Source organism: Curcuma longa, chromosome 4, assembly GCF_044706935.1.
Source record: "Curcuma longa cultivar G26 ecotype Majalengka, Jawa Barat chromosome 4, ITB_CL_G26_1.1, whole genome shotgun sequence".
NCBI lineage: Eukaryota > Viridiplantae > Streptophyta > Magnoliopsida > Zingiberales > Zingiberaceae > Curcuma > Curcuma longa.
The window spans coordinates 12,941,502-12,964,496 of record NC_133864.1 but is presented as its reverse complement, the minus strand read 5'-3'; the positions used below and the strand labels follow the sequence as shown (position 1 = coordinate 12,964,496).

Sequence of the window (22,995 nt, the reverse complement as noted above, 5' to 3'; positions counted from 1 at the left end):
CTGAAAGATCTTGTTTGCCCTGGAAAGTTACTCACTGTCTGAATTCTAATTGGGGCTTAGCAAGGGAGAATTGTTACAATGATGAAGAAAGAGTGTTAGATCTTCAGGGAACCTCAAGGAGCACACAAAAAGCTGCACAATTTTGTATGTTTTGGCATTTTCTTCTACATCTTTCACGTGCTCCACCATGCTACGAAGAATATATTTGTAATAAAAAAGAACGAATGGTTAACAGAGATTGTACAAGCAGTGTGCAAATGACCATTGATCTTTCTGTAAAAATGACCTTTGTTTTGGAACTCTGCTTCTTAGATTTTACACCAAAATCAGTAGATTGTGTAGATCGTTTTCTTTTTCCACCTCTACTCCTCTGTTTCCATTTCCAACTCGTTATTGTTATGAAATTCCATTTAGTATTAGATGACTGATAAGCTCCTTAAACTAAGCACTTTTTCAGGGCCACAGATCAAATGAGAAGAATATTGCATTTTATCTATTCTTGTTGTCTGTTCCCATCTCCCTCCACATTAAAAGACAAGTTGATTATTTTTGTCACATCATTTGTCGGGAAGGACATGCATGAATCATAGCCTTATTCTGATTCTTTTTCTTCCTGAATTACCATCCCCTTTTCTTCAGCAACCATCCCCATGTCATGGTGGTGTGTCCCTATATTTAAATATTTTGTTCATACTGTATTAATAGCACTCACTTGTCAGTCCCAGCAGATGATGAGATAATGATGCAGCATCAAACCATTAACAAATATGCTTTACCTCATGTATGATGTGTGTTGAGCAGTGAAGAGAGGAGGGTGAGAAGCTAAGAAAAGAACAAAAACAGTGCGCAGAGAAAGAGAGAAGCTTTTATTATTCGGCATTTTATTATTGCAGTTCCATTGTTGAAGATATGTCAACTTTGCTTTCTTTCTGTTCATTTTAGCTCGTTTGATGTGGAGGCCGGAGTGATGGCTTCAGGCTAGATTGAGGAAGAACAAAGTTAGTCTTTCTGGGATCATTTCTATTATTGGACCTTTCTCTGTAGTGGGAGATTAAATGGTATAACCAGGGTGCGATTTAGGGGTTGTGCAGGGATAAGGGGTTATCGAGAGAAGCAAAGAAGAATAAAGCAGGAACCGTCTTTTTCCTGTATCTTCTTCCTCTGATGAAATCCATGTGCCTTCTGGGCTTCTCCTTGAGTGGCTTCTCGAAAAGGTGTGGTCTTGATGGATCCCTAGGCTGGATGCAGTGAAGGCAGAGGCAAATTGGGAATAGTGAGTAGCTGAAAAAGAGTAGGAGGAGGGAGCTGCCATGTCGTGTGTAACTGCTTGACATGAGAGGGTCAGTGCCCTCCTCACCTTGGATCTGGTTTCATTTTGTGGCCAGGTATCTGGGATGTGTTCCAAGATCTTGTCTTTGACCTGAAGGTTGCGAAGGACACAAAAAGAGGAAGATCTTACCTCCGGCCCTTGTGCTTCTCCGAAAGACTGGCTGCGTTCATCTCACTGTCTCATCTCGAAAACCTTCTTCTGGAAAGTTCGCATCTTGACTGGGTGGCTGTTTGGCTTTGTCCTTCAATACCATTCTGCAACTTCCTCTGCCATTTTTGAAGTTTCGTGAGGCGAGTCCTTTGGAGGATGGCCAAGAAAAGGGTCGCCTTTGCTGGTGGCTTTGTAAGGTCGAGAAACGGGTTGATGGTTCTATCTGTTCTCTGTTGCGTCAGTTGCTCGATATGGTTATTATGGGGGCCGGGGAACTCCGGGATTTTGGAGAAGTTGGGAATTAGGGATTTGCGAAATCCAATAAAGCAGATACTGTTCGATCGATTCAACTCCAGCACAGATCAACAGCGGGCCTTGGCTTTGCTGATCTCCTCACTCGATCAGGTACACCCTGCCTTTTGTAATTTTGCTTACTAGTGGTCAGTGATGCTTTGCTTACTTGGAGGAAAGGAAATAGGAGGGGAATGAATAGTTTACTTATTTCACTCTATTCCATTCAACTTGTTTACTTGTAGGCACGGAAGGAAAGAAGTATATTACTTATTTGTGTGTTTGTTAGATGCTATCTGATATGTGCAAATCAAAGAACTTATGTATTATCAGTAATGGATAGGGCCAAGTTTGGATGATCCATGAAAGTGAGTAGTAGTAGTACATATGTCTCTCCATGAAAAGCTTCTATTGCTGCTGAGGAAGTTTAATCAGTATTTTGTAGATTATTCATCACTTGAATCTGTGGAACTATTTTGATAACCTTTGATGTTGATGGCTAGATTTATTTTTAAGAGTTAACTGCAGTAGCACAAGCTGGACTAAGTACCATCCTCTATACTAAGTGTTTTGGTTAACTTTTTACTCAGTGATGATAATGTTCTTCAAATCTTGATTTGGGAGTACATTGTGATATAAAATTTATTAGAGTAAGGTCTTGGTTGACTAGGATGAACTGGAGTCATGGCATGCGCTTCATATTTGACTTGGCTTTAGGTTCACATTTTTAATTTGTTAATTACCATTTCAGACATGAACTTAGAAAATTTTCAGATCACTTGGATATATTTCATTTAATTATTTTAGGTGAACGCGAAACTGATGTTATATGGATCAATAGGGCAGAACAAGTCGACTAGGGGATGCAAACTACTATACAATGGGTATCCTTGCACTTTTAAAATTGTTGTTAAGGGAAAGAAAAATTCTATTGAATCTTTTAAAGATATCTATTACATGGGTGTATATAGGACTCATGATAAAACCTTGAACCTAGGAATACCAATGTGGGACTCAATGTACTACACCTACTAACTCCATTAAAGCCCCTCGAGCTAGAGCATAGATATTATCTATTTTTAGTTTGATAAAGAAAGTAGAGAAATTTTCATAAGGGGATCATAGATTAGACACAATAGTAATGAAACTCAAAACATAATACTCACTGATAGGGAAATGAAACTTTGAAAGGAACATACAAACGATGATCCTTTCTATCTCAGATTAGAACATCAACAAAGAGAGCTGAAATACGAATGCCTCAAGAACAAATTTTCGAGTGGGCTTCTCTTGAAGTGACATACAGTAGCATGCAGTAGACTACAAAGGGGAACAGGGACTTCTTGTGAAGTGACCTGGAGAAGATGAGTTCCACACTGCTTCTGTTGTTCATTTGGAGTATATCGATGGAGACAAAAGAGACGTGGATGCATGAGTCAGCTCAGATCTAAGATAGAGAAGGAAATTCTATAGCAATTAGATGATGGAGGCATAGATTCAACTAGAAATCTATTCGACGGTGAACTAATCTTCCAGCTATGCTGTTGGAACAAGATACCAAATCAGGTTCCAGATATGAACAAGCAAAATAGAGTGATGCGGAGCTGAATTTTTTGAAGCAAAGATATACCAGTTGCCTGCTTCTTGAAGACAAGTGTATTTACTTATTGTTCAAAGAGAAGTGTGTAGGGATGCGAGGGAGGAACAATGAGGGAGATAGTGGGAGGTGATGAACTAAGAAAAAGGAGTTCACGTGGGAGACAAGTCTAACAACCCTTCCTTAGGATCAGTTTACACTAGAGGATGGAAACTAATTCTGCAGACAACTTTTAAGGTCGTTTTTCCCATTCCCTTATTTACCTTAGTGAAATTGACCAGAAGAAGGAGCCGATTGACCTTTGAAATTGATTCTTAGTGTAGGAGTGGTAGTACAATTAATCCTTTTTTCCCAATAGGGTGAAAAATCAAGCAACAAGAGTACAAATGAACGGACATAATATATTTATTTGGCTGTTAAATGAAAAGATCCTGAGTTTCTTCATCAAGGGAAAAACTTGATGTTTTTACATCAACTTTCTCTCATTGACTTTGATACTGAAACACATATTACTTGGTAAATATGCCTTTGCGTATTATAATATGTGTAAGATCACTCTGTAATCCATCAGACTGCATGATGCCAGATTTTTCAGTTGACCTATTGATGTTATGAAAACTTTGATTATTTTTATCTTTGGCATTTCTGAACTCCATCTGTAGTTATCAAAAGGAGTGTGCCTTTAGGAAACTATTTCATTTAGCAACTTGTAGCACAATTCCAATTGGATCAATATTTATCAGTTTGTGTCTCCATCAAATTATATATTTATTATGATGAGAAGTAGATCCTAGTATTGCCTACAATCCATGAACGGATATCTCTCTAATACCTTATTTATCAGTAACCAAATGGCAATGCGTTTTTGATGTATCAAGCTGGAAAATTGAAAAAGGAAAACCCCAGCAAAACCCAGTTGAATTGGAAACCAGTAGAATGGATATGTTGAATCTGACAAAGAAATATTGTATTGCACATGTTCCATTACATTGTATATATAGGACCCTCGATGTAACCATAAGACCTAAAATTCTAACGTGAGGATAAACCCACAACATAATAACTTATTGTCCATAATAGTATTAACACGATAAAACCTTTTCTTTTTTTTTTGAGAGGGGAGGGGGGGGGGGGGGGGGCAAAATCTGCAAATGTTTCATTGGTGCAATGGTTTGATTGCCTTTACAATAGCTGTTGGTCATGTTTAGAGCATTGACAATGTGTTTTTTTAATAATTTGCAGTACACATGAATTGGAAGATATTGTTTATATCATGTGTTTAATTGTATGTTAAGTTCTAATTTTTTATGTTTTAAAATAATATATGATATTTTTTTATTAATTAATATAAATATTTTACTTGTAAAAAATTTATTCATATTTATAATTTCAATTTCCACTCAAACAATTGAATCAAATAGGTAGTCTTGCCAATTCAATATTTGGTTTGGTTTTGTGAACATTGCCTAAAAGGGTTACTCTAGGACATGCTTCTGAGAAACAAAACCAATGTATAGGTGTAAACTTTGCAAAATGATCAAAGTACATAGTTATCTACCTTAATTAGATAGTTAAATTTTGGTAATTCAAGCAGTCCTTTTGATTGTGTTCTTAATTATTTCCAATGTATGGAAATCTATCGACATGCAAGCTTACCTAACTTTTAATAGAACAAGTTAGATAACAACTCTACAAAAGTATAAGAATTTTTAGTTCATTGATATTTTTTACATCTATACAGTAGATTTATGAAGATGAGAAATCCAAAAGATACTATTCCTGAGAATTATATAATTTCAGGTTGTTTGATAAGTCATATTCGGAATGGTTAAGAGGAAGCTTTTATAATAAATAATATGATTTCTGCAAGAGAACATTTGTTTCCATCCAGCTTCCTATTTTAGAAAAATCACAGTATGTATTTGCTCAGGAATGCAGTCATCTCACTAAGATGGATTTTTCTCCTTATCTTCATTTTCATGTTAAACATATTTTGACATAGGGAAGATTCTTTGAGTGCATGAACAAATCTGTATCTGATGCAAAGCTAGGCAGTAAGCTGCTGCAAACATTAATAGCGCTAAATTCAGAAATGGACCATACCCAAGGCCAGCAAGACCTGATAGGGAGAAACATATTTTTGGTGGGAGGTGTTCATTTCAAATTGGTTGCATAAACTCTACAGAGTCATCTCTGTCATATATCACCCCGCAAAAAATTATGCCTTCAACAACCATAGGTGCAACGTCTCGAAAGGCTTGCACACTGTTTTGTAATTTCACTTGGAACATAAAATTTTGCATACTTGTTTTGTGATCATATATAAATTTCTAAGAAACATGCAAAATGTGGGAGTTTTTTTTTCCATTTTTCTTACGTTTTTACCTTGAAGCAGAGCGAGAATTTACATTGTGCCCATTGGCTCAATTAAGATTCATCAAGCAGTCCAATGTTCTCAAGGATAAAGACCTATCTACCTTAGCATATTAAGGATAATTTCCCCCACCAGGCCGATATTATACAGCGTATTACTAAAAAAATGTTCCGTCAATCTATGTTCTACAACTATTTTTGCCTTTTGTTTTCTCCATGACATTTTCCTTTCAGAAATAATAAACACTTATGTTAGTGGCTAGACAAGATGAATAGATAAAGAAGATGCAAAGGGATGGGATGGTAGCCACATGACATGCTATAGAATTTGCACTTTTTGTCTCTTGATGCCTTTGTTATTTCAATGAGAATAGAGTATGATGCTGTTAAATGTAGTCTAAGGCCAAATTTAGCACTGTTCTTCCCAAATATAACAATATGAGCATCAAATTATAATTTATCATATTTTTTATTATGAAATATTTGTAATAATTCTTGTTACATTATTTGCATGCAACTTATTGTTTAGTATTACGAATTATTAAGGAGAGCCTTGGTGTAACGGTAAAGTTATTGCCGTGTGATCCAGTTGTCACAGGTTCGAATCGTAGAAATAACCTCTTGCAATACAGGTAAGGTTGCATACAAAAGACCCAATGTGGTCCGACTCTTACTCGGGACTTAGCATTGGTGGGGGAACTTCATGCACCAGACTATCCTTTATTAAGAATTATTAAGAAATGATAATTAGTAAAATATTTTATAAAAATAATACTAAAAATACATAAACAATATAATAAATTATTGAAATAGTTAGATATAAAACAAACATTTTTGTATAAAGGAACAAATAGATTAATTAATAATTAAAAACTATTTTTATTTTTAATACAAAATATTTATAGGATCATATGGCTTCATTATTGATATAGAATGATCAAATCAGTAAAATCAATTTTTAGGTTATTTTGAAAAATATTGTTCAAGCAATGATGCCTTCTGGCTTCGGAGGTCACCTTCCCAAGTTGATAGTCGACAAGATGTTCCACTTTGATTGAAATATATTCTCCATTGAATCTTTTCAATCAACTAACAATACCAAAAAGTTCTCAAAACATTTTTCTCGAACTAGTTATTTTTGTACCATTGAGCTCTGAATGGTCATTGCCATACAATTTAGACTTTTTTTTTGTTAAACAGACAAATTTTAAGGATATTTACTATTCAATTTGTTTGCTTCTTGTGTAGGACTCCAAAACTATGCCATATGAGAGAGAATTGGCAAAATGCTCACCGGATCAAGTGAGAGTATTTTCTGGAACTTTGTATAGCATACTTTCTCAGCTTGTAGTGGCCATAGGTTTCTTCTCTGGGGGATTTGCTTTTGGAGTATTTACGAAGTCCTCAAATAAACAATTTCAGTTGCAAAAGCATTATAGATCACACAGATGGAGCAAGAATTTGCTGATTCTAGGCATCCTACTTGGCCTTTCAATCTCCTTGTGGATATTTGTTAATATGAATGCAACAATTACTGAGAGAATGAAAGAGACTCTTGTTAGCATGTGCGATGAGAGAGCTCGGATGCTGCAGGATCAGTTTAATGTGAGCATGAATCATGTGCATGCTTTAGCCATTCTAGTCTCAACTTTTCATCATGGGAAGCAACCTTCTGCAATTGATCAGGTACTTAAACATATCACAGGTCTCATGTTTAGTTTTAATTGTTAATTGCTATTGTAAGATGAAACTTGCTATTGAATTCATTATCTTTGTTCCATTTGCATGTTGTGCAGTTTTCTTGTCCATGTTTCTTTTGGTACCAACAATCAACTGACCTTTTTTTTGAAAATTATATATAGATTTTTTGAAGAATATCCTTTCTCTAGTTATGTGTATACTTTGGAATGATAATTCTTTTGTGAGACCTATTGAGACTTTGCTGAAGATGCATGATTTAGAGAATGCATGTTCTGATATACATCCTCCTACATGAAAGTGATACATAGATCCAGCAGCATAGTTAAGAAAATTAAGTATTTCACTACGTAACCTCATTTATATCCTTATGCAGCAAACATTTACAGAGTACACTGGAAGAACTGCATTTGAGAGGCCATTGATGAGTGGTGTTGCTTATGCTTTAAGAGTATTACATGCAGAGAGGGAGGAGTTTGAGAAGAAGCATGGGTGGAGGATCAAAAAGATGGAGACCGAAGATCAATCCCTGGTCAAGGATGACTACAACCCTGAGGAGCTTGACCCCTCTCCTGTTCAAGATGAATACGCACCAGTTATATTCTCACAAGAGACAGTATCACACATAGTATCAATTGATATGATGTCTGGCAAGGTGACTTCCTAAGACCATTGCATTGTTGTCATATGGAATATCCAGTTTCATCTGGTATTTTATGTCTTCCATTGCCATTATACTATAATTTGTTTTTGCTTAACATATTCATGACTATGAATGCCTAATCAACTGTTATAAGCATGAGTTGCATCATCTTCAAGTCACAAGATCTAGGCTTTCTTTCATCAAGGTTTAACGTTATAGTTCGGCATGTTTCACATGAGCAGAATCTGGTTCTGGTTTACTATCTTCTTTCTGCCTTTGCTTGCTCAAGTACATCATCATATGTTGGATACCTATGGCTGGTGATGCAAGATAAGCTTGAGTACATGCACTTGGTGATTTGTTCTTTCTGTTATATTTAAGAATTGCAGTGGTCAATTCACATTGCCTTAATGCCTTGTACTAAAGAACTAAGGAAATAGCAATAACGGCAGCAACTATGTGTTCTTGTTGTTACAATAGGGCATATTATTAAAAATAATTGGCATCTTGTAGTCATGCATGATTAAATAGAATGTAGGCAAAGGAATCAAGGCATGATGGTATGATCAAGGTTTAAAATATCGAGCCGTGCCGAGGTTTCAGTCTCGGACGATACAGGAAAACGATACAGTTTCGGTACCGTATCTTACCGTGCCAGTATAGTTTTGATATTTTTAAAATATAAAATATATTAATTAAAATAAAAAATTTAATCTAAATATTTAAAAATAAAAAATAAAATATTTTTAAAAAATAATAAGATAATTTTATGAATTTTAATAAAGCATATTTAAATTATCCCCAACTATAACTAGGAATTGATTAATAAAATCTCATTAAACCCTTAAAAAAACAAAACAAAAAATTGTGACGCTCGCGACGCGCGCATGGCCCGCATGCGGAGGCGTCGTCGAGCTCGCGCGACGCCTCCGGTGGCGTCGCCGAGGCTCGAGCGGCGTCTCCAGTGGTGTCGCCAAGGCCGTGCGATGCCTCCGGAGGCGTTGTCGAGCCTGGGCGGCGCCTCCGGTGGCGTCGTGCCCGCGACGCCTCCGGAGGTGTCTCCTAGCTCGGTGATGCCTCTGGAGGCGTCTCCCAGTGAACCCCTGTGCCGGTGCTGTGCCGGTCCGTCCGCGGCAAACAAAATTTTTCGCCGGTATTGCGTCATATAGCTCGAGATTTCAATCCGTGGGTATAATTAAGTAGACAAAGTAGAGTGAAAAATTAAGAAATGCAGTAGGAGTAGGATTTCTCCTTTATAGTGAAAATCATAAAACAGATATGAAAAATACTATGTATAAAATAACGAAAAACATATCCAAAAAGTTAGTGTATTGATATGGTTTCTTAATTTTGTTTTTAGCAGTGTTTTAGATACTGCTCTGCACTGAGCTTAACTGTATTTATTACTTGGACCTTGGCCGGTGCACCATGGTGTGTACCTGTTGAAGTTGTCAAAATCCATTCTTGTCCTTTGTTATTCGATTACTCTTTTCTTCTTTATATATATTTCCTCATCTATCTATACTCTTCATTCACATCACCAGCCTTCTTCTCTTCTTTCTTCTTCAATCCTTTATCTCTTGCCATCTCCAAAATCTGATAAACCCCCACCTCTAATTGTTACCATAATGCAGGATCCTCCCACTTCTTGGCCCCATAAGGCTTCTGACCCCTTTTTCCCTCGGGCAAGCACTCTTGATTTGCCTTTTCTTGGTGACAACCAGTAGTGGATATTTCAATGTTGGTGCATAAGTCAACAATCTTGGTTTAACTGGGCAAACCTCCTAGCTAGCATCAAGCATGGACTGAGACCTGAAACATTTCAGTGTTGAATCTTTTGAAACAACTTGAAAACATAAACCTTAAATAGGAGAAAACTTGATAGCAATGCTACATCTACATTTCATTATTATATGATTGATTGTTATAGTTGCTATCCCAAACCTCATATCTTGTGCTTGTTAAACAATTATGGAGTTTGTTAATGTACAAATGGAGCAACAAGGAACTTGAGTTTAAGATATGCAGAATATGTTGAATGTTGCTTTATATCAATGAATTAATGATGAACAATGTTGCATTATTGAGTAAATATTTTTTGCTTTTAATATATACAAAATATGTTGAATGTTGCTTTATATCAATGAATTAATCATGAACGATGTTGCTTTATTGAGTTAATATTTTTCTTTTATTTTTAACAGCAAGACCGTGAGAACATACTACGAGCAAGGGCTAGTGGGAAGGGTGTCTTGACTTCTCCTTTCAATCTATTGAAGTCCAATCATCTTGGTGTGGTGCTTACTTTTGCAGTGTACAACACTAGCCTGCCTCCAAATGCTACACCAGAAGAACGTATTAGTGCCACTGTAGGGTATGTTGTGTCAGTTATTTGCTTTTGAAAATCAGCAAAATGCTCTTTTTTCTTCCTACTCTAGTTTTGGATTTCTAAAAATATTTTTCTCAAACAGATATCTTGGTTCATCCTTTGATGTCCCATCTTTGGTGGATAAACTTCTTCATCAGCTTGCCAGCAAACAAACCATTGTTGTTAATTTATATGACACAACAAATGTTTCTGCACCAATTAGGATGTATGGTCCTGATGTTGCTGGTGCTGGTGAGACATATATTAGCAATGTCGATTTTGGAGACCCCACCCGTAAGCATGAAATGCATTGCAGGTACCCATCCTAATATAAAGTCATATTATCATTATTGTTAGAGAAAATTATTGTTCTCTTAAATGTAAAAGTTGTTTCATTCTAGATTCAAGCACAAGCGTCCTCTGCCTTGGTCGGCAATAGCAATGTCTGTAGGGGTTGCTGTAATTGTTCTCCTTGTGGGACATATATTTCATGCTGCTCTAAACCGTATTGAGGAGGTGGAATATGATTATCGTCGAATGAGAGAGCTGAAAGTCCGAGCAGAAGCTGCTGATGTAGCAAAATCTCAGGTGTTTTATTCTTTATAATTTAATATGTATTGTGATAAAGCTAACAAGTGTGGATCATTTGTGGTGTAATAGTTGCTTTATGTTTATCCTCAAACTGATGTATTATACTTTTTCATTGTAGTTTCTGGCAACAGTTTCACATGAAATCAGGACTCCAATGAATGGTGTCTTAGGTTTGTGACACTTTTGAAACCCTAACATCATTCATTCTATTCTTATGGTCTCTGCAATTCGTTTTTGTTTATCTGGAACTGCATCTAGAAGAAAATGCCATTAAGAATATGTTCCCTTCAAATTAGGTATGCTACAGATGCTGATGGACACAGAACTTGATCCAACCCAGAAAGATTTTGCAATGACTGCTCAATCAAGCGGAAAGGCTCTCATAGCTATAATAAATGAGGTCCTTGATCTGGCTAAGATAGAATCTGGCAGACTTGAGCTAGAGGCTGTTCCTTATGATCCTCGTGATGTTCTGGATAATGTATTATCTCTATTTTCTGACAAGTCTCAAGCTAAAGGCATAGAGGTAAAATCTTTCTCAACAGCTTCTGATAACATCAAATGTTTTCACACCCTTTACTACTGATTGTCACCCCTTTTGCGACTTCTGTTTCTTATCCTGTTGCTTATTGTCCTTGTGGTGACCAGATGGCTGTGTATGTATCTGAACAAGTTCCAGAGATTTTGATTGGAGACCCTGGACGGTTCAGGCAGATTATTACAAATCTTGTTGGAAACTCAGTGAAGGTTAATCCCTTTCTCCAACTGCTTCTATTACATGAGTATTTATTACAGATAAGTACATCTATTTTGGAGGTTTTTGACAATCGAGAGCATGGGTCATTAATATTTGTATAGTTGCTTTCTATAGTTGCATGCCTTGTACTGATTTAAGTAAATCAGCCTATAGTGTATGCCAGAATCAGGCATTTTACTGAACAGTATTGCCTAGTACCTGATGATCCAGCTCATATTTGTTAGAACAGAATGATAGAAAACTAGAGATTCTGTTATTAGTTAGAGTTATCAAAGAAAATGTGTTTCTTACATGCACCCAGTTATTAAGCAGCTATTTCATCATGCCATTTCCCTTGTTTGTGAGCTTATTTGTGCATAAGCAAGTGGATCAGTTCTTCTCTATCACAATCAAAATAGTTGGAAGACTTGTTGTTGTTTCTGCCAACCAAAAACATACCAAACCTTGTATGGAGAAGTTGATCTTCCCTTCTATCCTAGACAGAGCCTAACTATTGTTTTCTTAATGAAGTACTTGTGGATCCTAATTTTTGTCATTAAACAAGCATAATCTTGTGATCAATCTACATGTGTTGCCGCCAACATCCTGCATCTCCACCACAGGGAATCGGTGTCTTTTTTGCTCAGCATGGGCAGCTTGGTGCAAGCCCTACAAGCAGGCGCCAATGAGTTATTAGCAAACTTCTTTTGTTCAATCAACATGAGTGCTGTCACAACATCTAATGGACAAGATGGTTGCTCTTCGTGAGCATGCTCCAACCGTTGCCTATGCAACCTAACCCTCTTTCTCAGCATGAAGGCGACAAATGGGCTCTGCGTGCAGCCGGTGTTCCATGCTCTTCCCACATAAGTAGTTGGCAGGTCAACACCCCTTTCGCGTAGCCCAAGAGTCAACACCGCACCTTTCTGAATGGTGGATGGCCACTAGCTGACTTTATAGTTGCAATAGTCATGGTGGATGCTGCTGATGCAGATCAAGAGGTTGCAACCTTTGCCCCTTTTTATAACAGTGGGTTTTTTGGTGTTAATGGGGATGAGGAAAACTTTGTACATATTAGGTTTTTAAAAAACTTCATGGAAAAGTAATGGCATTAAGTTGATTGGACCTGACATGGATGATAAATTTTAGACTGTAAAATTGTTCTAAATCTTTGCATGGAGACTCTAATATCACATGTTAGAACATTTTCTACCAAAGATACACATGCAAGATTTAGAACAAGAAAGATAAAAATAATAAATAAATAAATAAACCAGGCCTTTGTTCTGCATTTCTTGAGACAAGTTTAGGTCTTTGAATTCCTTCTCTTTGGTTATGATAGTCTTCTACAGGCCCCGGCAAATAATGTGAGGGGAAAGAGGAGGTTTAACCTTCTTTTGTAGATGCAAAACCCTAAAAATAACTCACTATGGAGAATTATCAGAGTTTTCTGCCTACATAAGCCGTCCATCATGATGAGGCTATGCCTTACCTCAATTATTCACACTGTACAGATTAACATTTTGGACCAGAATCATTTATAAATAATATTAGTCCACAATTAGAAAGAAATTCCAACATAATTATCTTCACTAAGGTCAAAAGTAGCTGTGGAGAAGCTATTTACATTTTTTGCCTTATATAAAAAATATTGTATTATTGCAATGGTTATACTTCTTATTTATAAGGGTTGCAGCGTTCTTAATAGTGTATAAACCTTTGATGTTATTTTCATCTCCAGGAAGTTGTTTAATCTTGCTAGTTATAACTCTGCGGAAGCAGATAAGTTTTCTCTTATAGCTAATTACAGATAGCATACTTTTTCTTTTCAGTTTACAGAAGTAGGACATATATTTGTTTCAGTATATCTTATTGAAGAAATAAAGAATAAGGAAGGCGACCTCTGTGAGACACTAAGTGGATTTCAGGTAGTTGATGAGACAAAAATCTGGGAGAATTTCACATTGTTGAAATCTTCAACTGGAGGTAATAATGCTATCAACTTGATTGTGAGTGTTGAAGACACTGGTGTGGGGATACCTCAAGATGTTCAGTGCCGTATTTTTACACCATTTATGCAAGCTGACAGTTCAACTTCAAGGATGTATGGCGGGACTGGAATTGGCCTGAGCATTAGCAAATGCTTGGTCAATCTTATGGGAGGTGAAATTGGCTTTGTTAGTAAGCCAGGGATTGGCAGTACTTTTTCTTTCACTGCTGTATTCAGGGAAGGAAGCAAAAGTTCAAGCAACATAAAGAGGCATTATTTTGACTCAACTCTATCAAATGTTCAAGGTATGAGAGGATTAGTTGCTGATGGCAGACCTATCCGTGCTAGAGTCATTGAGTATCATTTGCAAAGATTAGGTATACATGTTGACATTGCAACCAAGCAAGACGTAGCAGTTCAGACCATATTGGACTCATGCTGTACCAGGTATTATTCAGTGAATCAAATTCCACAACTAGTATCATTTAGTATTCTTAAGTGTGCCTAGAACTAAACTAGAATCAAGAATCCCTGTACTGATGAACTGGATTCATGATTGTAGACTCATTCCCTTGTTTGTGTTCACTTCCATCTTATCCTCTTCTTTTCTTGCTCTCCTTGGTCCATATTACTTCTGATTGACAAACTCTGCTAGTAGAATCAAGAATTTGAAGTCCAAAACACTGCCTATCATTATTTTTTCAATTAATAGAAGAAATGACGATATGCTCCAATTTCCACATTGCAATCTTTCAGGTTATTTTATGTTGAGAACCTGTAAATTCTGAAAGACAGAACTTAATTATGTAAAGTTTAAACATAACTCTGTGCAATGCTTGTAATGCATGTAATCTTTGGTGTGCAGTGGGAGAAATCATATAGACATGGTTCTTGTTGATAAAGATGCTTGGGGTGAGGGTTCAGGCAAATCATTTCCTCGTTTATTTTCAGAATGCCAACAAAATGAACATCAACCAAAGATGTTTTTGATAGCAACTTCCCTAACCCCTACAGAGGTTTATGACCTAAAGTCAGCAGGCTACGCTGATAGCATACTGAAACCACTACGCTTGAGTATGATCATTGCTTGTTTTCAGAAAGCACTAGGCACTGAGCTGAAGCAGCAGCACACCAAGAGGAAACCTGTGCCACTTCAAAGTATTCTGAGGGGGAAAAACATTCTAGTCGTTGATGACGATCTAGTCAACCAAAGAGTTGCTGCTGGTACTTTAAAAAAGTTTGGTGCTAGAGTTACATGTGTGGATTCTGGGAAGGAAGCTATTAGAAGGTTACAGCCTCCTCACAATTTTGATGCTTGCTTTATGGATGTTCAGATGCCAGAGATGGATGGGTATTTTTCGTTCTCCTTTTTGTTGTTAATAAGATGCTTATCTTTCTATTTGGATTTTGTTTATGTATATTAGATTAGCTTGGTGTTTGATCTGTATTTTTGTCTTTTTAAAACTATTGCATAGAGCACTATTCCCAAGAGCCAATCATCTATTGTCTAAACTTATTTCTCAAGCTGCAATTCTGCTTCAGTGAGCAGATACATATCTTGCAAGAATGAGTAGTATGGAGTCAAGTTGAAATTTTTCGTTGGTTATTTCCTAGTAGCTTTTTGAAATTTTACTTCTCTTGTTGATCAATAGCTAGTTATTTTGATTGATTTCTTTGTGCATTTTGGGATTACTTCATAATTCATGCAAATGGGAATGAGTTCGATATATATTTATGGATATATATTGCCAACTATCATTTCATTTAAGAAACTTGTTAATTTTTTGTTCTCAAACTTTTAAATATCTTTTCTACTGGTAAATGGTAATTAAATTTCTGCAGCTTTGAGGCCACACAAAAGATCAGGGACATGGAAAATAGAGTTAATGAATTGATTAAATCAAATGATGCATCATCAGAGATTTATGGCAGTGTATCTCACCGGCGTGTACCTATATTGGCTATGACAGCCGATGTAATTCAGGCAACACATGAACATTGCCTTCGCAGTGGCATGGACGATTATGTGTCAAAGCCTTTTGAAGAACAGCAGCTCTACTCAGCCATTGCACACTTCTTTGAGTCTGAGACAAAAGATGAAGTGTCATAAGAGAATACATTCCTTATGTCTGAGAAATTTTATCGGTGTGTTCTAATGCACTAACAGTTGTCAAGGCGTTGAGTGCTAGAGGATAATGGCTGGCATGGGTCCGCTGAGGAGTGGCATGCCGTTGGCTGAAGCTTGACCAACCTCAATGTTCTTCTCATTTGGTAAGACATAAATCACACTTTCTTAGGAATTTTTTTAAATTTCATAAGAATTAGACAATATATTCTCCCAGGAAAAGGCCTTTTTTGTGACCAACTGTGCCGTCAATAAGCTTAGATAATAAAGTCAGTGTTTCTAGTGCTCAAGTAACCCCCTTGATGTTTATGGTACACACAGTCATATTACAGAATATAATTGATACTGGGGTGGCATACCATAATCATATAACATGGTTCTCTTTGTTTGATCACAAATTTTTACAAAGATCAACATCATTTGATAAGAAACCTTTTTACAGTTGGTTTGGTTGCAGAATATAAACTAGCACCGCAAGAATTACAAGAAAACAATTGAAACTGATCATAATGTTCCGACGAAGAGTTTGGGAGAATTGGTATTCAATGAATAATTATTTCATACTCAAGAGCCTTCAACATTAAACAAGCTTTCCATTTTCTTGATATGAGACCCTCCCTCCTGAACTAGTAGTAAATTTAAGGGCATGCAGCTAGACAAAAAGGTCACTCTTCCAGAACTTGTAATGCTGTTGCATTAGAGTTTTGTCTCCAACTGTCAACCGTATGATTGTGCTTCAGCTATTGATTTGTGCTCCTAAATCTTTATTTGTTTATTTATTTATACCTTTCTTCTCAAATCTCACACTTTTTAGTGGCTCCTAAATCATCAATCAGAAGATTATTGCCCTTTTAAGCAATTCTCTGATCAATGTTTTTATGCAGGACTAGCTACCAGCTCTACGTTAAGAGATCATATCAAACACAAGCTACAAGTAAAGCAAGTGGTGATATTTAACTATTCCAAGTCCGATGGATTTTCCTTTTCCCCATGAAAGATGATGTATTATTGGTGTAAAGTATGCTTGCTTTCCTGATTTCAAGGTTTGCTGTAAGAAATAGGGCATTTTGGACGTATTGAGAGGTGTATATAATAAGCTGGCTAATGTCGACCATGACTTTTTGACAAAAGATGTAAATTCTTTGGATCTTTGTGGTATAATATAAATAAGATCATGTTGTCTTACGGTACAGACCTGTAGCAAAAAATTGATCACCTTGGTCATCTGTTCTTCCAATCTATATTTTTCTGTTGCGGAATCATTCTGATATCTTGTGTGATTTTGATGCAGTTTTTCAGAAGAACAACTAAAATCACCAGTGGATGTTTTCTCGCTGAACTTGTGTAATTCTCTTTGGTCTCTTTTGATCATAAAATCTACTGGAAATCGACTAAATAGTTTGTAAAAAAATTACTTCAGCTGGAAGTTCCCAGGCCCCTCTTTGGTACCATCTGTCAAAGGCTTACACATTGTGCATAGTAGAGAACAACATCCTTCCTCGCGCCATTGATGGAGAAAGCTCGGCGTCTTAAATGCGAATTCAATTCTCGTTGTTCCTTCGCTCCAGCAGCAATAAATGCCACTCCATTGATCGAGCAAGTGCCAGACGAAGTAATGGCACGCGATGAGAGTCGAGATGAGGTAAAGATTCATCAATTAGGAAAAACAATCAAAAGCGTCGCCTTTAAAGCCAGCAAGGGACGCAATCCGATAAATTGGTCCCTCTAAATTTGCACGCGAAGAAGAAGGTGGCGGGTGGTGGTGATCGAGCAACTGCGCACTAATCTTGTCTAGTGCTAGCTATAAAGTTAGCAGGAGGCAGCTTTCTTCTCTTCTCGTGGATCCTTGCCGGTGACTGTTCTCGAGGGCTTTATAGCGAGCCGAGCCGATGATGCCTGTGGAAGGGGTTAGCCCAGGTAACGTGGCTGTATACAACGCGGGCAGCAAGCTGAGGGCCGTGGACAGGAGACTGAAGGTGGCAGAGCTTGCGCTGCGATGTGCAATTTGTGGTTTTGGGGTTCTGGCTGCTGCCCTGATAGGGTCCGACACCCAGGTCAGGGAGTTCTTCTCGGTGGAGAAGAAGGCCAAGTTCACCGACATGAAAGCTCTCGTGTAAGCCAGCCCTGCCGTCGTTCCTTCCTCGGACCTTTCTCCTGCTCATACTGTTGTGCATGGCTTTGCAGGTTCTTGGTGGCAGCTAATGGAATGGCCGCTGGCTATAGCCTGATCCAGGGAGCAAGGTGTGTGTCGAGCATGGTCAAGGGAGCTGTCCTCTTGAACAAGGCCCTGGCTTTGACCATCTTCTCCTTCGATCAGGTCCCTTGCTTACCTTCACCTTATAAGCAACTATATTCTTACTGGAAAAGTCTGGTTTTGTTGCAGTAGGTTAATCTGTGACTGCATTTAAATTAGGATAGCAGGTTGTTTGCCACTGTGGATCCTTCACAGATTGCAGTAGTCTTAGCTTTATTAGTTTTCTTGATCAAACTGGTGGATGAACTGATGAATCCATGGGCTCTAATTGAAAACAAAACAAAAAAATGTAGTAATAATAATTAAGGAACGATAATTCAGAAGGATTCTGAATGGTTTGAATTCCTCGACCACAACTTGCATGTACCATTCTGCTGCTGCTGCTGCTGCTTCTGCTTCAGGCATTGACATATCTGACCTTGGCCGCGGTCGCCTCGGCGGCGCAATCGGCGGAGCTCGGGAAATTCGGGCAGCCGGAACTGCAATGGATGAAGATCTGCAGCCTTTACGGGAAGTTCTGCACCAGGGTAGCGGAGGGCATTGCCAGTGCCCTCCTGGCCTGCCTCTGCATGGTCACCGTTTCCTCCATGTCTGCCTTCAACCTGTTTCGCTTGTATGGAAAATCCAGCAAGAGCAGCAACACAAGTAATTGGTAAATGCATGCATTGCTCTTCAATGTCTCCATCAAACTTCATCTCTGTATCGACGATCTCTAGGTTTTGTACGTACTCTTTTCTGTCAATTTCTGGAACAAATGTTTGAAGTACTCTTGTTTGTTTGTTTGTTTGTGGGATTATGTTTAATGCAAGGTTGGTAGCTCACCTAACTGTTGCTCTCGCAGTTATTAATTCAGTAGGTTCAGGCCTGCAAATGTAGCTGTCAAAGCTCTTGATTCATCTGGATTTTGTTTTGTTCTCGTATTAGATCCTATTGCTTACGACAATATCCTATACACCTCACACTTCCAATCTCAATCCTTCGTGGAGCCACCTGGACACTGCGATGTCATTCTCATTGTAAGATTGCTAATGAACAACACTAGTGATGGCCCTCATTGCGATGGAACTATGGGAGCTATCCTACTTTGTATGTACAAATCTAATTGAGAACTTCATCTTCTTTATCTATCTATTGTAGGTTATTTTTTCCGTGGGATAAAAAATCTGAGACGTTAGTTGATGAGTGCCATATCATAAGAATTAGATATCTGAATTATAAAAAAAAAATAGGCTTGATAAAACTTCCCTTTGATATCTGGAATGATAGATAAGTTCAATTTCTTATAATTTTTTTGAAAATATGGTGCGTGATACCCTGCGCGCCTTCTTTAGTGCAACTTGTCCACGACAAAACATTCTGGGCACCCAGAACAATTATGGGCATCCGAAATAGTATAGTGTTATTTTTTATTTTTTAAAATTTTTTATTTATTATTATTTTTTGATTTACTGTTAAATCATTTATGATTTTTTTCTTTAGGATTTAAAAGTTAGGTTATAGTCTTAAAAAAAATTAAAATGAAAAAAATTTAGTTGCTCATAGGATGTACCAAATAAAAAGTACATAATAACAACTTGGCACACCTCTCAGCAATTAATTTTTTTATTTTTGATTTTTTTGTTTAATATTAATACTTAATTACTAAATCCTAAAGAGAAAATCTTAAATGACTTAACCATAAGTTAAAATAAATAATTAAAAAAATTAAAAAATGACATTGTATACTATCTCGGGTGCCTGGACTAGTTCCAGACGCCCAAAACAGTTTCAGGTGCCCAAAATGTTCTATCGCGGATGATCGTGCAACAGAATGTGCGCAGGATATCAGTTCTCTCAATATATATAGGGGAATATTATTCTGCACTCCTTATCCTATACACCTCGTGAGCACTTCAATTTTTTTTAAAAAATTTTTATATTTATTACTATAACTTAACTTTTAAATTCTAAAAACAAAACCCCAAATGACTTAACTGCAAATTAAAAAATAAAAAAAATAATAAAGAAAGAAAAATCTGTAAGACGCGCAGGTGTGTCACAACATAACTTTATTTATTTATATATATATCTATATACACACATGAAAATGTTATATTGCACATCTATCCCTCCATGAATATCTAGTATTATTTTAGGATTTAGGATATAATGTTTAAGGTGAGTTCAAAATTTAGGATATAATATTTAAGTTAAAAGAAGTGAAAATTAAAAAAAATAATACTAAGTGCTCACAAAATACTCACATATATGCATATACAGAGAATATGCTATGTTGTACATCTATCCATGAACATTTAATATTTTTTTAGGATTTAAAATTTATGATTTAAGGTATAAAAATTAATTTAAGATATAATGTTCCCTATTCACCTATTTATAGATAGGGGTGTAAACGAACCGAACTGCTCACGAACTATTCAAGTCTCGGCTTGAAAAAAAATTTATTTGAGTTCGTTTGATTAAGTTAACGAGCTGAGCTCGAGCCTGATTTCGAACTCGAAAATATTATTGAGCCAAGCTCGAGCTTAGGAACATGTTCATTTAAAGGCTCACGAATGTATTCGCGAACATGTTCATTTAAAAGCTCATCACGAACATGTTTGTTAAAAGATTCACGAATATATATATATATATATATATATATATATATATATATATATATATATATATATATATATATATATATAGATTTGATATACTGCGCGACGAAAAAAACGCGACCCCGTGCGCGATCGATCCACGTCGTCCACGCCCGATCGCGATCAACAGCAGCCGTCCAAAAATCGCGATTGCACAGTGTTTCGTGAGCTTTGTTCACCGCCGTTCGGCCACCTCCGGCCGCCGGACCGGGCCCGTTGGAACCGCAACTCGACGGCGGTCCGGAGGTGGCCGGAGTCGGCCTCGATTCGGCGGAATCCCGGACCGGATTCTGGCCGAAACCGGTCGGATTCCGGTCGAAACTGGCCGCCAGTGTCTGGCGGCGATTTTCCGGCCGGATTCCGACCGAACCAAAGCGCCCGGCGCCGGCGCGTCGACCGCGGCCGGAGTCCGGCCCCGATTCGATCGGAATCCGGTCGGATTCCGGCGAAATCGCTGCCAGAACCGTCTGCTCTGTTTCGGCCGGAATTCCGGTCGGATTCCGACCCAATCCGGCCGGAATCCGATGCCGGTGTGTGCGCCATCGAGTTGCGCTTCCAACGAGCCCGGGATGGCATCCGGCGGTGACCGGACGGCGACGAACAACGGCGATGAACGGCGAAAGGTCGGTTGATCGCGCAGCGGGGTCACGTGGGGCGTCAGGCAGGATATCAGAGATATATATATATATATATATATATATGAATTATAAATATTATATATTAACAAGCCAAGTTCGAACTAAGCTCGTTTAACTTTTAAATGAGATATTTTTGAACCAAGCTCGAACTGAATTCCAGTCTTTTTCGAGCCGAACTCGGTTCGCGAACTATTTAATTTCATTACGAGTCGAGCTCGAGCTTAAGAATTAAAGCTCGAATCGAACTCGAGCCGAACTCAAGCTTAGGAAAAACGAACCGAGCTCGAGCTTCTTATTGTTCGGCTCGACTCGGTTACATTACATCCCTATTTATAGGTAACTCACAGGCATCTTAGCAATTTTTTTTTTAAAATTTATATCGGAAAAGATCTCAATAAAGTCATTTTAATTATAAATATAACCTAATTAATTTATCCGGAAAAACACTTTCTTAACTGCAATAGTGTCGTTAGGGTTTTTCTTTTCCACTATAAATTGCGTGCTCATCGGCGCCTCGCCCAGCTCCTCTTTCGACGATCCCTGACGAAAACCGCTGCTGTAAGTTAGATCCTCGTCTAGCTCCCTGCTGCTACAACTTGATCGATCCAATTGTTGCTCTAGATCGAAACGCCCATGGCGTCCACCGGTAAGAAGATCCCCAAGCTCCCTGTTCCAGGACGCCGGAACATCCTCATCACCAGCGCCTTGCCCTACGTTAACAACGTTCCACACCTCGGCAATATCATTGGATGTAACCTGCTTTATAAAATTCTATTTTTTCCCGTTATTATGGATTAAAGTTGAAAATTTGACAGCCTTTTTGTTTGGATGAAGGCGTTCTGAGCGCAGATGTATTTGCCAGATACTGCAGACTCCGGGGGTACAACACTATATACATTTGTGGCACAGATGAGTATGGGACGGCTACGGAGACGAAAGCCATGGAAGAGAATTGTTCTCCGAAGGAGATCTGTGACAAGTGAGTTAAATGTGATGTATTTATTGGTTTTCATTTCTCAAGTTGAATGTTAAATCATTTGATGTTTACATATGCTTATTGCATGTTTGCGCATGGTTCCTGCTCTTTTGCTGCTTTGAACTTTCCTTTTCCGACGTCTTATTATTGTAATGCCTTCTATATTGGGTATTTCTTGAATCTTAAATATCTACTAATTGTAAACAAACAATCGTCTAAATTCTAGACAATAGTAAGTGGCAGCTCAAATAATTTTCCTACGAGTACATCATGTTCAAGGAGATTATGATTTTGGATACACTGCACATGGCATTAATATACGCAATCTCATCACAGTTATGCCATGTATGGAAAAAGAAATTTTCAAGCAAGAGCGCTTAATAGATCATTATATTTTTCAACAGGATAAGTTATATAGTCAGGTTTGGTTTTCTCCTTTGATGTGGCTGTGAGCACCGACTTTTGCCACCACAAACTGGTGGAAAATTTGTTCATTTTTGTTTCAGGAAGAATCATTTGAAGCTAATTAGTAATTAGATAAGTCACTGTTATTTATGATCTTATTTAAGTGATAGATAAATTAAATAACCTATTGA

General features: G+C 37.6%; 3 protein-coding genes across 3 annotated transcripts in view; all 3 read left to right on the top strand.

The window, feature by feature from the left end:
- Positions 1–1,198: 1,198 nt before the first annotated feature.
- On the top strand, positions 1,199–17,082 carry LOC141826454 (putative histidine kinase 5). Its single transcript, XM_074713702.1, has 13 exons — positions 1,199–1,885; positions 6,990–7,427; positions 7,816–8,094; positions 10,287–10,456; positions 10,554–10,766; positions 10,852–11,038; positions 11,160–11,211; positions 11,338–11,567; positions 11,690–11,788; positions 13,610–14,214; positions 14,633–15,118; positions 15,610–16,038; positions 16,777–17,082. Exons 1-12 carry the CDS (start codon positions 1,637–1,639, stop codon positions 15,875–15,877), a joined length of 3,276 nt encoding a protein of 1,091 aa, XP_074569803.1. The 5' UTR covers positions 1,199–1,636; the 3' UTR covers positions 15,878–16,038; positions 16,777–17,082.
- Positions 17,083–17,739: 657 nt separating this feature from the next.
- On the top strand, positions 17,740–18,949 carry LOC141826455 (CASP-like protein 2B1). The gene is made up of 3 exons (XM_074713703.1): positions 17,740–18,005; positions 18,077–18,209; positions 18,548–18,949. Exons 1-3 carry the CDS (start codon positions 17,782–17,784, stop codon positions 18,800–18,802), a joined length of 612 nt encoding a protein of 203 aa, XP_074569804.1. The 5' UTR covers positions 17,740–17,781; the 3' UTR covers positions 18,803–18,949.
- Positions 18,950–21,960: 3,011 nt separating this feature from the next.
- Positions 21,961–22,995, top strand: part of LOC141827815 (putative methionine--tRNA ligase) — a 26,780-nt gene continuing 25,745 nt past the window's right edge. Inside the window, exons 1-2 of the mRNA XM_074715143.1 lie at positions 21,961–22,174; positions 22,258–22,402. Coding sequence (XP_074571244.1) covers positions 22,057–22,174; positions 22,258–22,402 — 263 coding nt within the window. The 5' untranslated portion in view covers positions 21,961–22,056. The remainder of the gene's footprint in view (positions 22,175–22,257; positions 22,403–22,995) is intronic.

Excerpts from the sequence above, each read along its gene's own strand:
- LOC141826454 (XM_074713702.1), top strand. The coding sequence starts at position 1,637 with ATGGCCAAGAAAAGGGTCGCCTTTGCTGGTGGCTTTGTAAGGTCGAGA. Across the intron at positions 11,568-11,689 it reads CTCAAGCTAAAGGCATAGAG|ATGGCTGTGTATGTATCTGA; the intron begins GTAAAATCTTTC and ends TGTGGTGACCAG. Across the intron at positions 15,119-15,609 it reads CAGATGCCAGAGATGGATGG|CTTTGAGGCCACACAAAAGA; the intron begins GTATTTTTCGTT and ends AAATTTCTGCAG.
- LOC141826455 (XM_074713703.1), top strand. The coding sequence starts at position 17,782 with ATGATGCCTGTGGAAGGGGTTAGCCCAGGTAACGTGGCTGTATACAAC. Across the intron at positions 18,006-18,076 it reads ACCGACATGAAAGCTCTCGT|GTTCTTGGTGGCAGCTAATG; the intron begins GTAAGCCAGCCC and ends ATGGCTTTGCAG. Across the intron at positions 18,210-18,547 it reads CCATCTTCTCCTTCGATCAG|GCATTGACATATCTGACCTT; the intron begins GTCCCTTGCTTA and ends CTTCTGCTTCAG.